At 51.5% G+C, this 17,302-nt stretch overlaps 5 protein-coding genes across 5 annotated transcripts in view; 2 read left to right on the top strand and 3 right to left on the bottom strand.

Moving 5' to 3' along the window:
• Positions 1-5,809, top strand: part of LOC131215820 (uncharacterized) — a 35,341-nt gene extending 29,532 nt beyond the window's left edge. Inside the window, exons 7-9 of the mRNA XM_058210216.1 lie at positions 553-1,085; positions 1,154-1,489; positions 1,568-5,809. Of these exons, the coding sequence (XP_058066199.1) occupies positions 553-1,085; positions 1,154-1,489; positions 1,568-5,809 (5,111 nt within the window). The remainder of the gene's footprint in view (positions 1-552; positions 1,086-1,153; positions 1,490-1,567) is intronic.
• Positions 5,810-7,811: 2,002 nt separating this feature from the next.
• LOC131216275 (SAP30-binding protein) lies at positions 7,812-8,979 on the bottom strand. The gene is made up of 2 exons (XM_058210725.1): positions 8,798-8,979; positions 7,812-8,739 (listed from the first exon to the last, which is right to left on the bottom strand). Exons 1-2 carry the CDS (start codon positions 8,915-8,917, stop codon positions 7,882-7,884), a joined length of 978 nt encoding a protein of 325 aa, XP_058066708.1. The 5' UTR covers positions 8,918-8,979; the 3' UTR covers positions 7,812-7,881.
• Positions 8,980-9,189: 210 nt separating this feature from the next.
• LOC131216295 (translation initiation factor eIF-2B subunit beta) lies at positions 9,190-10,472 on the bottom strand. The gene is made up of 3 exons (XM_058210748.1): positions 10,374-10,472; positions 9,391-10,308; positions 9,190-9,324 (listed from the first exon to the last, which is right to left on the bottom strand). The coding sequence occupies exons 1-3, from the start codon at positions 10,448-10,450 to the stop codon at positions 9,252-9,254; spliced, it is 1,068 nt and encodes a 355-aa protein (XP_058066731.1). The 5' UTR covers positions 10,451-10,472; the 3' UTR covers positions 9,190-9,251.
• Positions 10,473-10,832: 360 nt separating this feature from the next.
• Positions 10,833-12,497, top strand: LOC131213264 (ras-related protein Rab-43). Its single transcript, XM_058207278.1, has 4 exons — positions 10,833-11,174; positions 11,299-11,383; positions 11,471-11,727; positions 11,802-12,497. Exons 1-4 carry the CDS (start codon positions 10,956-10,958, stop codon positions 11,907-11,909), a joined length of 669 nt encoding a protein of 222 aa, XP_058063261.1. The 5' UTR covers positions 10,833-10,955; the 3' UTR covers positions 11,910-12,497.
• Positions 12,498-12,540: 43 nt separating this feature from the next.
• LOC131205355 (tripartite motif-containing protein 2-like) lies at positions 12,541-16,667 on the bottom strand. Its single transcript, XM_058197427.1, has 12 exons — positions 16,534-16,667; positions 16,332-16,471; positions 16,105-16,274; positions 15,825-15,914; positions 15,450-15,569; positions 14,356-14,443; positions 13,882-14,084; positions 13,682-13,809; positions 13,464-13,610; positions 13,213-13,401; positions 13,074-13,146; positions 12,541-13,017 (listed from the first exon to the last, which is right to left on the bottom strand). The coding sequence occupies exons 1-12, from the start codon at positions 16,665-16,667 to the stop codon at positions 12,541-12,543; spliced, it is 1,959 nt and encodes a 652-aa protein (XP_058053410.1).
• Positions 16,668-17,302: the final 635 nt, after the last annotated feature.

Genomic DNA, 17,302 nt, shown 5'->3' with positions numbered 1-17,302 from the left:
GGTGTGATAACGGCCCCCGCCGGATGGTGCCGCGTTATCAGGAGCTATGCAATCGCCACCTTCGTGATAATCGGTCGGACACCGCTGCGGTTCCGGTGTCCGCGGAGTTGCCAGCGTTGCTGTGGGTGCGAGCGGAGATGACGCAATGGATTTGCCCTTTGTTGTGGGGTGCCTGATCTGATGAGTCGTCTTCGCACTAGTGATCGGTAAAACAACCCCTCTCACCTCTTAATACGGCCTATGCAAACGCCCGAGTGATCAAACCTGTGCGGTGCCTTTCGAAAGGGATACTTTTCACTGTGACCGCTCCCACCGTGAGCCGGGCAGACCCATTGACTATTAATAAGCTCGATCGTCTCGCACCACGAAAGCCCATTAAAAGGTGCATTTCGTTAAACGGTTCACTGAAGCCGACGGTGACATAAGCGACGTGTGTTGATGCTCCTGAAGATCAGGCATTGAGCGTTACAAAATTGGAAAGCAATCTCTTAATTCGCAAACGGAACCAAACCGAACCGACATTCCTGAACTCGATAATCTCTCGCCCCGCAGATGTCACGGAGGTAACGTTCTCGTCGGAGACGCACGTCGAGCAGCCGTCCGGTTTGTCCACCAAGGAGTACGTCGTGATCGCCGTGTGCAGCCTCTGTCTGGGCCTGATCTACATCGCGTCGGTTTTTCTCTACATCCACGTGAAGAAACGCAAGAATAGATCGGGCTCGGAGGATGATCCGGACCATGGGATGAAGAACGACTACTCCACGTACCAGCAGAATGACCAGGTAACGTTTGGGGTCGGCATGGGTACGACGGTAAGTCCGTTTGGTGGTCAAGCCCGGGCCAGCTTCATCGGGCGGAACGCACTCGGCGGTAGCCAGCGGCAGAGTGGACCGGGTGGTGGACCGGGAGGGCCCCACCGGGGTCTGACGAACGTGGGACTGCACGCGGAGGAGATCGGCATCGTCAAGAGCAACCCGCTGCTGAAGCACTTCCCGAATCTGAGCGACAATTCGGGTTTCATCAGCGACAACTCCAACTCGGTGTCGGAGTTCGAGGATGACATTACGACCGACATGGAGAAGCAGGTAGGTTACGGGGTCGCGGGGTCCTCTGACCGGTCTCTGAACTGGATCCATTTTGTCCTTCCACTCAGATGCAGGGTGGCAAGCATCAGCCAAAAAACTTCTCCGGGCGTACCGAACTGGATGGCGAACTTCGCCTTCAACAGCAACAGCAGCAACAGCAGCAGCATCAGTCGGTTCTCCTGCACCACCACCGCCTCCACCAGCAGCAGCAACACCACCAGTTCCAGCAAGACCCGCTGAACTCTGGTGGCCAGGATACGGAGTGCCTGCCCGAGGAAAATGTATCCATTGTCGAAGAACTGAACAACGAAGAAAAGCTCGAAAGTATGAAGTCTATCGTTAACGGGACGATGCGCCGGAAGCTGTACTTCAACCCGGCCTACTTCGAGCCGCACCTGCTGGTGGTACGTGGCCACTGATGCCGGCCATCGCCGCGACTAATTCACTAACCCATCCTCACACCCATCTTCTGTCTCCCGCAGGCACCACCACCGGCGGCGATCGAGTTCCTGAACAAGATCCGCGAGGTGATCACGATCGCCAAGTACAAGATGTCCTCGAAGCGCTTCCAGCCATCGCTGAACATTATTCCGGAGGAGCAGCAACACGCGGCTGGATCGGAGACGTACGCGGCCGTCCAGACGGGTCCGGCTAGCCGCCGATCGAGTCTGATCAGCTCGCGGAAGGACAGTTCACGGAAGAGCGCCTGCTCGGGCTGTCCGGGCTGCGAGAAGAAACCGACCACGGCCGGCACGGACTCGGTCCTGGTGCCGTCGAGCAACTGTCGTAACTGTGGTGACAAGCAGAACAGCATCCGGAAGTGGCTCGAGGACGTGTCATCGACGCACGAGCACCACGGTGGTGAGGACGATTGTTACGACAGCAAGTCGAACCTTCTGGCCGCCGACGATAGTGGTGCCGCCGGGTGTGACTCCCCGGCGAACGATGAAGGTGATGGGCCAACCGGTGGAGCTACCGGTGGACACACCAACGCGGCCTTCACCGGTGACCAGCAGCTCGATGAACGGGCGGCTCCCGAATCGCTGCCGATACGGCCGGACATCAAGAAGCACCCGAAGCACGGTGGCCGACCGTCGAAAAATGGCGGGAGTTTACCGAGTGACACTTCGTCCACTTCGGACAACGAGACGATCGTGGCGAACAGCGTGAAGGAACGCGGCTCGTCGGTGGGCCGAGTGCCGTCGACGAGCAAATCGATCCGCTCGGACCACAGCTCCGCACCCAAGATCGTATCGCACAGCCTGAAGGCGGACGTGGGGTCCAGCAAGTTGGCTAGATTGGGTCCGTCGCAACCGGATGACGTCGGAGTTGGGGCGTTGATGAAGAACGCCAGCTTCATCTACGAGGAAGGACCGAGCCGGCCGGCACCGACCAAGCAGGATCTGTACATGCGGAACACCAACAACTCGGTGGCCAATCTGGACACGAACAAGGTGTACGATAAGCGCGATCTGTATGGGCTGGCCGGCACCGAGATCTACAACAACCCCCAGTTCGAGGCGTCCCCGTTGATGCCGCACAAGGCACTGGCCACGGTACACTCGGTGCACCACCACCACAAGCCGGGCCGGAAGTCGGGTGGATCGCACACCGGAAGCCTGGGCGCAGCAATGTCCGGCCGACGGCACCACCAGGAAGTGGTGGACCAGTACGCGAACGTGAAGCCGAGCATGATGCGGATGCGCAACATCAGCCAGATGCCGGACATGGTGTACGAGGCGCTAGCGATGGACCAGCGCAAGATCCGCTCGTGGACGGAACGGCACGCGATGGGGCCGGTGGTGGAGCCGGTGGTGGACTACCACCACCAGGCGGACTCGTCCGACAGCCGGTTCAGCAGCATCGATCGGCACGAGCGGTACCGGAACGAGAAGTTCTTTCACGATTTTTTAAACTCGGACCAGGAGGGCAGCAACACGCTCGGGAACCGGTCGGGGAAGGGGTCGCTGCCGCGGTACCAGCCGGACTCGCCGATCTACTCGCGCAAGTCGCCCCACTACCTGATCGTGGACTACGAGACGGACAGCCTGGAGCGGGTCACCTCGAAGACGCCGGGCAGCTTCCACACGGCGTCCACGACGAACAGTAGCGATCTGGGGTCGCAACCGTCGCCATCGCTCAGCACGGCCCTGCCGCTCGAGGAGGAGGTCGAGATACGGAACGCGGTGTACGATCGGGTGGAGGGGTTTAGGAAGGATACTGACACGATCAAGACGGAACGCGAAACGGTCAGTATCCGGTCGGACGAGTATGAGGACGTTCCGCAGGCCGCATCGACCAAGGTGCCGAAGATCAAGTGCGACACGCCGTTTCAGGGCAGCATCACGATCGAGGTGGAGCACAGCCCGGACGACTGCGAGCTCTCGACGGACAGTGACCAGTTCGAGCCGGACACGCTCGACCGGAAGCCGAAAAAGACGGCTGCTGGTGGGCATGGGGCCGCCGTCAGTCGCCATCGCAGCAACGTCTGGGAGGGCGGTGATCGTACGGGGCGCTCGGGCCCACCGGGGATCGAATCCAGCCTCACGTCACTGCCGGCCGACCTGAACAACCACTTTGTGCTCAAGTCGTCCGGTTCGTTCAAGCACGAAACGACTTTCGGCAGTCTGCGGGAGATCTACGAGTCGAAGAACCCGGCCAAGGTGCCACCGGCGCGCGGTTCGTTCAGTAACCTCGCCGAGCTGGACGTGAAGTCGGGCAAGCTGCTGTCGCTGGAGACGAGACACTCGCGCCGGCAACGCACCAACGTGGTCGATGCGCTCGTTCCGGTCCCGAAGCTCATGCCACCGGATCTGATTCCTCCCGAGGTGGATACCATGGCCCCGGGCACGCTCTACGATCACCCACGGTTGCAGCTGAAGAAGGTCGAGGACTACGGGATATCGCCGAAGAATTTGGCCTGCTGGAGTAGCAGCGATAAGTTCTCGAACCCGCCGACCGGTCCGGCCCCGAAGCCGCACTTCAACACGAGCGATGCGTACGAGTCGATCACCAGCCTGACGGCCGACAGTGACTCGACCCAGTTCACCGGCATCTCCGACAACGACCGGACGACGACGGCCAGCAGTGGCAGCCCTCCGAGCAAGTCGGCTCGGGCGGGTGGCAAACTGCCCAACTACAGCCACGTCCACAAGGGGCCCGCCGACCACGGGCTGTACCTCAGCGAGAAGTCAGAGTACGCACGGGTTGTTGACGGAACGCTGCAGGACCTACAGGGCGGTGGCGGAAGCTACCTGACGCTCGGGGAGCTGAACAGTAAGAACTTCCTCCAGCAGGTCGACAGCAAGATCTACGATCTGCGCACCCGTCAGACGCAGGTGGCCATGAGCAAGGCAAAGTTCATCGAGGACATCGACAAGATCGAGGTCCTGTCGACGAAGACACTGTCCACGAACTACAGCTATCCGACCAATCGCAACGGCTCGTCGAAGGACGACCACTCGGAGGACGGGAAGACGGGGCTGTACGAGATCAGTGGCCCCATCCCGATCGCCACGGTCGATGTGCCGACGAAGGTGTTCCGGGTCGAGCTGAACCAGTCATCGAACGGGATGCAGATCGCGATGGGACTGCGTGATCGGGTCAAGAAGTCGAAGGACCTGAAGAACGCGTGGAAGAAGTTCATCGGTATCGCGACGGCCAAGTTTAACGGGGCCAAACCGAACGGTGACTCGGAGCTGGAGAAAACGTCCGACTCGTCGGACATTGTGGACAAGGACGAGGGCATTTCATCCCTGATCGATGACTCTTCCGGTAGCGGGGCGTACGGCGGGATGCACTACCAACAGCAGCAGCAGTTGTTGCGGCACCACCACCATCATCACCGCCGCCACCGGCAACCACCGGTGGCGGAAGACGTTGAGGCGAAGCCTTCGACTTCGACACGCAACATCACCATCGTGCGGAGCAGCTCGAGATCGAGTGCCAAGGAACAGGACAGTGGCTACATGAGTGCCGATTCGAGCGAATCCAAGCTGAAGGGCAAGAAGGTGTACGAACGGTTCAACTTTAGTCCACCCGATGCCGCTGGACCGGATGGTCCGATCATCGAGGAGAACAAGTACGAGATCTGTGCGGTCCAGGAACCACCGCACGGGGTTGGTTCCGGTGAGGGAATCGGTCAAACCCCCGTCGGAACTTCCGATACGCACCGAAGCGGAGGATCTTCGGCGTCCAGCGGCACGACGATCGGTTCGCGGCACGAGAGAACGGTTACCCGGCCACGGTCACCACCACCACCGTTGCCGCCTCCGAATCCCCCTCCACCACCGCCACCGACGGCCACGATCCCCACGAAAAAACCCTTCGTCGCCACGATGAAGCCGCAAAGTAAACCACCACCTCCACCACCGGCACCACCTGCGCCACCAGCCGCCACGATCGTGACCCTTTCGTCGGGGACCGCAGCACCCTCGTCCGGGCCGCAGCGATCCCAGCAAGGGATCTACTTCAACAACGACACGATCAGCGTGCGGGTTTATTCGTCGGACGATGACGACAAGTTCGACGAGGGCAGCGATGACGCGTCCTGCATTTCCGAGGACGACGATCTGGACTCCCACCTGGACGATGTTTCCGAGTCCGGCGCGGAAAGCGTCGAGACGCACTCGGTGTTCTTCAAGAACATTCGCAAACCGACGGCGGCCACAGCGGCCGGGGCCACCCTGTCGTCGGATCACGCCGTAGCCGCGGCTGTGCATTGAGAAGAGTCGGCCGAGTTTTAGGATTAGAGAGCAGCAGCAAGAATGTAAATTGTCTACGTCCCGTCCGTTGATACGGACGGCGGGCGCACACCGTTCGAGATTGAGTTAATGTACCTCCACAAGTATTGAGTCCGACTTCCCGCCGGGCCGCTGTGCTGAACCCGGCCGCCCGGGTTGAGGGTGGCCGGACGACACGCGGACCGCCGGAACGGCTTCCTAGCGACTAAGTGTAGCTGTAGAGACCGGCACCGCCTGGCAACTGTGCAATGAACGCGGAACGTATGTGCAATTCGTGGTTCAAGGGCCGCCTGCAATATACTATTATTTATTTTCGCTTCCTAGAAACGTAAGGCTCTCGTGGGACGCGTGAATGGCGATCGGATGCATGAGATTGTGTTTTATCTGTTTGTTTTTATTGTTGTTGAGTTTATAGCTGGCACCCTGTACATCTTCCGGCCGCCAATCGATACTCGTTACGGTAGAAGGCGCTTAAGACACACACAGCTTCGGTTTCAAGATTTGCTTTCCTGTTTGAGATTATTACTACTTTTATTCCTCTTCCTGATACGTTTTAAGCGCGATTTACCTCCCGTATCGACTTGCGCTCGGAAAAGTGTAGAGAAACGGTGCACGGAATGTGATACACGACGGCAGCGCGCCCTGTTGACCTGTTTTCGTTTGGCAATTTAAAAAAGGCAATATTTTTCGTTTACTATTCTTACCCTACAGCTAAGCGATAGTAACTTAAGGGAACGAAGCAATACTAGACGCAGTACGCAATACGTAGACGGTAAGTGGGAGATCCGCTTCGCGCGGGGAAACCGTCACCGCAATACACTAGGCCGGATATGTGCAATACAATACAACGATCCGTGTTAAGGTTTTTTTTCTCTTTTAAAGATTCAGTAGCATGGAGAGATGCAATATTAGGCTAGTTAGTGTAAAGTGCCCTCCGGATGGGGTCAGTAAAAGTAAGCTAAGCTAAGTGCACCCGCTCGGTATGATAGTTGTAGCCAAGACACAGCTATGATGCCAAAAACAAATTCTTCGCAACTTTTGGGCTGGTTCGAATCGGGATCGTTCAGGCAAGTTAATTGTTAGTTACGATCGTGTTTTGTTTTTTTGTTCACTTTGTCCATATTTTACGTTTGTTATTCCTAATCCTTGTGTTCCGTATGCTACTGTACTGAGCTGAACAAGGCCGGGCGACGTTAGCTTCATAAGTACCTGCCAAAAACGATGGTTTGTGGAACGCTACCAATCGCGGTCGTACCACATTCCAGCAAACGCAACACACGCCGTGGCGCGTTATAGTAATAGCTAATTCTTAACATGTTTTACAGTAAGCTAAGCAAACTATTTATTCGCCGCTTCTTGAAGGTAGTAAAAGTTTCCCATTTTGCGCATAGTGCATTTTGTAGTTTGTTTCCCTGTCAGTAAAAATCGCTCTTCTGTTTAATGTTTAGAACACAGCATCGGGCGTTTCTCGTTGATAATGTTATTTACAAAAGCTGTTATTAGCATAACAATATTAGTTTTGGTGTTACTCGTAGCCAGATAACGTTTTTAGTGAATTTGCGACTAATTTCTGCGCAACGATAGCCTAGTTTTAGTGTAGCAACATTTAATGGTTTTTTTTTTTCATTCTGATTACAAATAAGGACGAATGTATCGCTGAATAATATAGCAAAATGCCTGAAGTTGCTCATCATTTCGGAATTCGTAAACTTGGAGCTGTGTACAGAACTGACTCGAGGACGAACGAAAGCACAGATTTAGTTTTTCTCCTTCTCTTCATCATAAATTTCGTCAACTTACTATAGGACACACGAGTTAATGTAGACCAATTCCTGTACGAAGGATTTTATATAACAATAAATCGAATAAAGAACTGTTTTTAAATAAAATCATATAATAAATGGTTACTCACCTATGAACTTGCTCCACAATCGATACGCCAAGAAAATCAGACTTCTCGAAAAACTGAGCATTAAAGGGGGACATCTTCTTGTGTATTTCTCGGTCAAACTAGACAATTGGTTTTACTCTAATCAAGCTTCGCGGTGGCCACTTTAAACTTTCGGTTTCTTTGGTAACGACCCGAACGCAGATATCACTGTCCCCTTCGTTCCGGTGGCTGTCGTCGTGAGGGTTGGCTGAATAATGCCGGCCGGTTTCAGAACGTTCACCACCGTCACCGGCACGGCCGCTCCCAGCATGCCGGGCGCTGCCCCCAGCACACCCGGTTGATCCCATTTGGATTTCCTCTTTTTCGACTCTTCCGGTTCCATCCGCTTTACGCCGGTTTGAATTTCCGTTTTGGTGGCTTCTTTGCGGGCCTTCTCCACCTTTTCCATTTCGATCATCTGCGCCTTGGCCAACTCCTCGTAGTACGACTCTTTGCCCCACTTGAAGGGATCGAAAAACTCCGGCGGATAGTTGGTGCCGAGTTCGTTGATGTCACAAAAGTGGATCAGCTTCTCGTAGATACTCGGATTCCGAAACTCTTTTCGCTCCTGAATGATACGGTTCGTGTCCATGGTGGAGTTTTTCATGCGTTCGTACAGTGCCGCAATCTTGTCCTGTAGTTCCGGCGGACACTTTCCTTTCGGTTCCGGTGGTAAGCTAAATCCGTATTGTTTCGACCGGTCCGGCTTCTGCGGGGTGGGTGTTTCCTCCGCTGCTGGTTCCTCTTCCGATTGGTCGACCACCTCGGCTTCGTGGCGGGTTGGTGAATTATTTTCATCATCCGAAACGATCGTGTCGTCGATGTAGCTAACTAATCGCAACGCTTTCCTGCGCTTCGGCTTTGATGTTTCGGTATCGCTCCTGCCGGTTCCTTCCACAGATTTAGTGTTGTTGGTTTGCGCCGACGGAGTACCGGAGCTTTCGGAAGTTTCACGTAGCGGTGTTTGTTGCCGCGATCGAACCTGCAAGAGCGAAGCGATTAACGGTGAGGTCCTCTGAGTTCGTCCCTATCGTACAAACCTGAGACACTGTGCTGGCCCCTTCGGATTCCGATTCTTCATCCGTTCGTCGGTCCTCCTCATTTTCGGAGTCGGTATAAGTTGCCGTCAATGAGGCCAAGGCGGAATTTCTTGAGCTCATACTGTATTTTAAGTGGAAATGACTAAAATTACACTAAATTCTGCTCAGCGTTTGTTTGTTGTTTTGATCCCTCAGCTTGACATTCAATGGTTGCTAAAGTACGCAGCCATTTCGAGACATTTAAACAGTGTTTGACGAAAGTATACGGTCAGACAGTATTGGGCGAAGGGCAAATTTCATAATAAAATCATATATTGCGGATAGCAAAAATACTCATTGAAAAACTGCGGGAAGCACATCACCGGATTATTTAGTTTTAGTACAACTCATATTATATATTAAGCTTCGTTTCCTATGTAAAACATTCCAATAATCTAGCTTTCGACAGCTACTTTTACAGCTGGTTATCGTCCGGATGATAAAGTTCGCTTATTAGACGGTATATGTACGACGGAGCATTGGCTCCACTGAAATTGAAAAGAATTACTATTAGCTCCACGTACAGTTTTAACTACCTTAACCGCATCGCATACTTATTCGTGATGAATAGTGTAACCAGCTCCGGGGGAACATAATCGAACAGCGGGTTGTAAACCTTCGTAAAACGGGCCGTCTGAGATTTGAAGGGCAGTATTGCTTCGGTGTTTCCGAGAATGTTGAAATCTCCTTGCTCGTAGTTACACAAATGCACCGGCGCCAGTTTGTACGTTGGGGCGAGCACAATAACCGGCACCGAGAAGTGCTTTGCCGACAGAGCCAAACTGTACGTGCCACAGACCGCTTGCAAGCCACCGTTCGCTAGCACGGAGTGGGTGCCGATGATAACCTTATTGATGCGGGACATAATCGCAAAGATGGCAGCGTCCGAAATGAGAGTCGTTTGAATTTTCGCCCGTCCCAAATTGGCCGCCAGCTGCTGTCCACGACAATCCGGGGCACACTCCACCACTACCACCTCGATCGGGCGCGTTTCGGCCGCCTTCTTGAGAAACTTTTCGACCGCACGCGAGTACCCGATTGTCATAATTAATTCGGCCGAGTGAATGTGTTCCGCTGCCTGTGTGGAAATGCTATCCGCCGTTGTTTCCAGCTCCGTTTCGATCTCCGACAAGTGATCCAGCAGAGCATCCTTCAGATCTGGCATCGGTTTCGAGTAATCGCCACGATCAGAGTCTGCATCCTGCGTTACCAGCTTGTGGAGGGAGAGTATGGTTTGCGCATCGTCCACGTTCTTCAAGCGCGATGAGTCGTACTCTTCGCGCACAATCTTCATCACGCGGCGGGTGGTGTTGGCGATCACAATGTCATGCGGCAGGGCCTGGGAAAGGATCACTCCTTGAGAGCGAATTAGAGCCAGCAGCTCCTCGGCCGTGTTCCATTTTCCTTTCGTCACTAGTTCTTTCAGCAACGATAACGTCTTTGAGGTAAGCTTGTGAGAACCGGATGTTTTGCTGTGCTTGTAGGAAATGGATATTTTGAATGAACGCGGAACGTCGAATGTTGTGAGGCGTCTTACCGGAGCTGAACATCGTGGATAAATCCGTAAATATTCTGAGAAGGATCGAACACGGTTTGCTTACTTTCTTCCTTCATCGTGTGCCGTAGAATGTGTGGATCCAATTTTTACGAACGATTGCTTCTTGATGATCCAGTCAAAACAACTGTCAAATTGCTTCATCGATGCAACAGTTCATCGACAAATATTTAAACAACCATCAAACAACAGTTTGATTTCAATTATGTAGATTTAAGAAACTCTGCATAGTGGCACAAAAAACGCGTGCTTTGGGCGAAAGAATTGGAAAATTAATGAAATTTTGTAATGCCAGGCGCTAACGACGAAGACTTATGTGTAATTAACCATTGAACTGCCATGGAATAAGGTCCACAGTTTGTGCGTCACCCTGTTGCTCAAATGTCAAAACAACCACCGCGAGCATAAAGAAAACAATACTTTGTTTTGGCGAAGGAACAGTTTAGATAAGGCTTTGTTTGATCCTCAATCCGCGACGCGACCCAAAATCTACAAAAGCGCACCGTGCCATTTAATCAGTGAAGTTTCCGCGTCTTCGACTGTTGCACCAGCAGGATACCCAGAATGGCAACCGCAAATCAGAGTCCCACATCGTTGATCACCACGAACGGTGAGGAGTCGTTCGATTTTCTTTTCAAAATCGTCCTTATTGGCGATTGCGGAACGGGTAAAACGTGCATTGTGCAGCGCTTCAAATCGGGGAACTTCATCGAGAGTCACGGCAACACGATCGGAGTGGACTTTTCGATGAAAGCGGTCACGGTGGACGATAAGAAAGTAAAGGTACGTTAGGACCACATGGATAGGCAAATGGTCAGCTGCGTGACTAAGCAAGAGGGCAAAGGCCAGTCAGCAGTTACTGTCACAAGCTTGTACTAAGCATCGAGTGCTTTCTGCGCATTTTCAGCTCCAGATCTGGGACACCGCCGGCCAGGAACGGTTTCGCACCATTACGCAAAGCTACTATCGATCTGCGAACGGAGTTATAATCGGTAAGTGTTGACTCACGCAAGTGTGACGAAGCCACTGGCGAAAGGACAAAACGTTGTAAAACCACGCGATGTGTTTTAATTCCACAGTGTACGACATTACCAAACGTTCGTCCTTCCTGAGCCTGCAGCGATGGATAGACGAAGTGCGAAGGTACACGGCCTCGAACGTCATGATATTCGTGATTGGCAACAAATCGGATCTGGACTCGATTCGGGAGGTGGAGTTCTCGGAAGCCCAAAACATGTGCCAGTACATACCGGAGGTAATGTTCGTCATGGAAACGTCGGCCAAAGATAACCGGTTCGTCGAGGATTCGTTCATGACGTTGGCCACCGAACTGAAGGTACGTAGAGGATCCGGGATAGTATTGATAACATATATTTTAATGTTTTACCCTTTGCTTTCATACATTTACAGCGACGACACGATGGTGTCGTGGCCGCTGAAGCTGAGGAGGCCATTACGCTTGGGAAGGGTAAAGCCTTGTCCGCAAACAATTGCAGCGGGCTGTGTGGTTTGGCGTAAAACTTATATGCCCGATTTAGCCGCACCGGAATTACAGGAACAGGAATGTGAACCACTAGCCCCGAACCAGAAAGGATCTAACGTTTTTATTTTAGCGTAAATCGTCCAAATCAAGAGCCCCCGTTCAATGCCATTAGCTTAAGAAACTAAGCACTAATATACAAAACCATTGCATTGATTTTTCCTTGTAGTCCTACAAGTTTTGTGACCTAAACGCAAATTTGAAGTTATAGCCTCACTATCCAGAGTAAACCATTGTTCATGGACTGAATGTCGTGAATGGACCTTAAATGTATATAGGGTGGGTGCGAATTAGCCCGCAAGCAAGTATGTGTTAACTAATTTGTAATAACTCAAAACCTATGGGATGCTGTTCCCGAAAGTATATTTTACCTGCACCTGAAGCTACATAGTAATAAGCGCAGAATGTTACAAAACGTGGCCGGTTCGCTAAATACTATTTTAGCAAAGCTACAAATATCCTATTTATTTATTTAATCAACTCTATCAAAACTATTTTTACATGCGATTGTAAATACGTAGAGTGTATTTTAAAAGAAGCAGATCTGCCCCGAATAAAGTGTTTTACATGTGACCCGGATCGAACCGACTGTGTCCTTTCTCTGGTCAATCAAAAAATCACCTGCACAGCATGGTTTTTGTAGTCACTGATCACAATCTCCCAATCGGTGCTGACGCAAATACCCGAAATCCAGTTAAATTTACCGGCCGAATCTCCCCTCGAACCGAGCGCCGTCACAAACTGTCCGCTCGGGCGGTAAACCAGTATCTTAGTGTTGCCACCATCGCCCACCAGTATGAACCCGGCCGGATCTATCGCCAGTACTTCGGGATACTGAAACTGGCCATTGATGGTGCCAGTCTGTCCAAACTCAAGCAACTGGTCACCGAGTTTGTTGAACACTTTGACGCGTCGGTTCCCTGCGTCAAGCACAATTACGCTGCTATTGTTGTGAACGGCAACGTCGGTAGGATTCTTGAGGTCGACCAGGCGGGATGATACTTTCGTTTGCGATCCCATCGCCAGCTGGTCTTTCGTTAGCCGTCCGAACTGCGCCAGAGGCTTTCCGTCGGTGCTGCTAAGAGACTGTGGAGCGGGAAAGCAACTTGAGAGACCGGAGGAACGGAGGACATCACAATTACCTGTATCCTATCATTTCCCGTGTCGCATACGAATATGGAACCATTGGCAGCTACGGCTATTCCCTCTGGGGATCTAACGTGCGGGCATTCCAAATGGGACAGTCAAATTTCATAAAACTGAGTCGTGTATTCTACTAACCTCAACTGTCCAGGCTGGTCACCTTTGGAGCAAACCTTGCGCACCAATTGACCATCGTGAGAGAAAACGAAAATGCAGTGCTTCCATTTGTCCGTTACGTACAGTTCTTTCCGTGGCCCATCGAACGCTAGACCTTGTGGGTAGCTCAGCTCTTCATGCATTATTTTCTGCACTATTTGGCCATTTATCCTGGAAGAAGAGATTTCATTAGAGCAAGAGATGCTACGCCTATTGGATTGACTAGTTCTTACTTGTTGATACCGAAAATGGTGCGACATTCCGATCCGGCCACATAGAGGAGAGGCTTTTCGGTGAGCTCATGGTTCCAGGGTGCAAAGCCTACACCCGATGGTCGTTGGCAGTGACTCCAAAGAAGCCGAGGCTTGTAGGAATGGTGCCTGGGGAAACAAACGCAACCATCATCGGAAAGTTTCAACCTTCTTTTGGAAGCTTCTTTTACTAGACTTACTTATAAAAATACATCAGCGACGCTTCGGAAGAGCTCGGATCCAGCCGGTGCTTTTGGGCCGGCGTTAAACTTGTCTGCCGCTTGGTGGGATTTTGGGTTTCAAAGATCGTCTCTACCTTTAGTTTTTCCTGACAAAGCAAATGAATAAGTGCCATCGTTAGTTTCGAGTGACGACTGGCGCCCGGAAAGCTGATCATTACGCTACTGAACAGCACACGCTCCCGGCCCCACAGGGACACTTCCTCCAAGATGATCGACATGTCTTTGTGGAGCTTGAGGTACAGTTGCACCGGATCGTGCGATCCTTGGATGGGACGACCGACCGAGGTCTGTAGTTGGACAATTTTCTCCCGCACTACCTCGTGCGAGCATACGGCATCGTTTAGTATTCCTCGCGAGGCGTCTAAAGCAACCGGATCGAAGGATACGTTCGACATGCGAAGCGGTTTCCGGGCGATTTGTATCGGCACGTAGCACGGTAGCACCGTTCGACAGGCGGCATGAAAATTTGAACAAAATAGAACATGTTAATAAGCTAGAGCAGAGCAAAACGTGCCCGGCATGTGTCCAAAGTGCGGGAGCGCTATTTATCGTTTGTTTGACCGCCGTAGCCACTCGTCGGGGTTCGTCGCCAGTTTGCACGTCGCCCGCGAAGAAAGTTCAATCAATTTCACCTAATAGCTCCGTTTGTTGCTGTTGAAGAGACACAATTTTGTTGCGGAAACACACGCGGATCTCGTCATTAATCTCCTCGAAGCGCTTCTGAAAGTAGGAAAGTAATGTTTCATAAATCATAAATGGAATTCTGTCAAAACGAAACTAAAATATCGTTTAAGCTTTGCGAGCGTTGGAAGCTTTATTGCCCAAATAAAAGAGACATTCACAACGTGCGTGACGATCATATATAATTATAAAATATTGCTTCTTTTTGGAAATACAGTGAAACGGTTCAGTGAACACACAAATTCACCGACCACGAATGGAATGCGTGAACCTTACGAACCAACCTACCGATTCCACTTTGCATAAAATCCTCACCGAAAACACGGTGCGGGCCAAAAATTAACCATTCTGCCGGGGCACCCTGGCTACCGACCAATTTCACCGAAGACAATCGATCAGCCCCACGATGCGGCTAAAATTTTAGGTTTTGCAACTTTTACTTATCGACGGCGCATAGTTTCGTCCCCCGGTTCCTTCCGTTTTCGGGCTACGGATAACAATCGGTGCAACAGCAGCGGGGGATGGCACTTGCTCTGCATGCGCAATGAGCAATGCGGATCACTGCCGGGAACACATTGGGCCACGTGCTTCGATTCGCATTCGCAGCACGTGGTCACTACAAATAAAGATCTTCACGACCGGTCGTGCTAAAGTGGAGTCTAATGCCTTGTGAGTGGGGCCTACCTGTTGCTGCATGGCTTGTCCGTCAGCAACGACACCGTTGGGGGAGACATTAGTTTTCTTACATAAAATAACCATTTAAATAAACGACAACCGTTATCACCTGGCCGCCATTTTCGCTCTGCAAAGCACTGTTTAGTACACGCCGGACGCGATCTTTTGCCACGTTCACGGTCAGTCACAGTAAATTATTCGCCACAATGCATCGATAAAATCGAATGATAAGAAGGGCTGTTTGTTTTTTCACGACCTTATTTTCACTCTCGTCCGGCATCCGGCTGCCCTTCCGTATCGCGCGCGATCGCATATGATCTTGCAGACTGAAGCCGGATGCTGAACAAACTTAGTTTGTTAATTCGCTTACCTTATATTCGATCAGTTTGTGATCCAATTTTTCCACCGCCGACTTCAGCTGACCCTCAAGCTGCCCAACCTGGCGAGCCAGTTCGTCCACGTGGGCTAGCCAGCAGATAGCGCAGAGCATCTGCAAACGGATATAAGGCATTGGTGTCAATTTATTCATCTGCCCCACTTTGCGTGGTTCCGTGTCAAGGGCAGTGAGGTATTATAAAAGGGGAACACATTTTCGTGCAGTTAAAAATTGATTGTTTCGTGTCTAGTGTTCCAGAGAAACTCAGAGGACAATTAAGACACACAAAGATTAGTTTTGGTGTGGAACTAGCATTTGAAATATCGCAATACTTAATGAATGCTCCCCAAAACCGAAAGTAATACTCACAGACATGCAATGCTCACACTTGTCCATCTGTGTTTCGGCCACTGTTTGGCACTTGGAGCACTGCAGAGTGGCACCACCCGGGGCCAGCTTCTAAAATGGTCAAACGAAAGACAAAAGTAAAGAAAAAGACCTTAATTGAAGTTGTTTCGCAGCCGCCCAACATAAGAGGAAACCAAATAGGATCGGCCGCCCGATAAGTGACCATCAATTAGGTCAAAACGAACACACAGCCGGGCGAGATGATGACAAGGGGCGAACGTGATACCGAAAGTTCCATTACCTTTTCCAACTGATAGCTCCCCACGGGCGACCGATGGGGCGTCAGTCCTGCGCCTGGCGATGGGTGCATCATCTGGAGCATGTTGTCGATGTGAAGGTTCGAGGGTAGCGAAGCCAGGTCAGGATCCCGCAGCAGTTGTTTCGTGTCGCAGGTGTTGCAACTGATGTAAGCTAATTCACGGAACTTAAAAGTTAGGGACGAAAATTTCTCTAGTCCGTGGAACTCACTCTTGTCGGACTGCTTCTGCCACCGATCCTCCAGGCAGTGCAAGCAGAAGGTGTGCTGACAATTGAGCATCTTCGGCGCGGTTAAACGTAGGTCACAAAGGCCGCAATTTACAAGGGCTTCGATTGTTTTGGACATTTCTCTAAAATCAGGGAACTCACAATTAGTATAGACTTTACGTTTCAAATTATATGCCGGACACACCTTTTGAGGCCTTCGTAAGAACTACGTGGCGTAGAGCCCTCCGGAGGCTCGGCCCGCAGTGGAATCGCCATCGCTGGGCTTCTCACCGAGTCGTCGTACGAAATCAGCCTACTGTTGCGACTTCCGTGTTGCATGCTGTGGTTTGCCGTTTGCGTCTTTCCTCGGTCAGCTTCGACAAGATAGTCTTGGCCCAAGCAACCACCAACTGTCCTGTCAGTTCGTTCTGATTCGCGATTGAATCTTATCACCCGGACATTCGAACGGCTTCATGTTTCCGTCACTAAAGTGTACCGATTAAATCTTTTTTTTTATCGAAGGGGCGATTCGAATACATGAGGTTGGTCAAAAATCGCTTCGTCGATGTGTGCGGTGGATCTCAGTAGGTCGTAAAGCCAGAAGAACTTTGTTGCCTAGTAACAACACAACATTTGTCGAAAAAAAGTCTATTTTTTAGTGGTTTTGTGAACCACTTAAAAAAATAATCAAAAGCCTATCAGAACCCCGTACTGTGGACACTTTCGTGTCGTGTCCGGCCAGGGTCCGATTATCATTCGACGATGTTCAAATATTCAAATTCACTGATCGCTTTCACTTTTCGTCCTACCCGCGCACAGTGGCCCGTCCGGAAGAATTCTGATTGGGATACACACGAGAAGGCAGCCAATTGTTTCCCCACCATTTTGAAGATGCACCACCCGAACGCCAAGTGTCGTCTGCCGCGGCTGGAAAGTACGTGATGGGCTACATCCACACCAACCAGTTAGCCCCA

Source organism: Anopheles bellator, chromosome 1 (assembly GCF_943735745.2).
Source record: "Anopheles bellator chromosome 1, idAnoBellAS_SP24_06.2, whole genome shotgun sequence".
Classification (NCBI taxonomy): domain Eukaryota; kingdom Metazoa; phylum Arthropoda; class Insecta; order Diptera; family Culicidae; genus Anopheles; species Anopheles bellator.
This window is presented reverse-complemented; position numbering and strand designations above follow the sequence as displayed.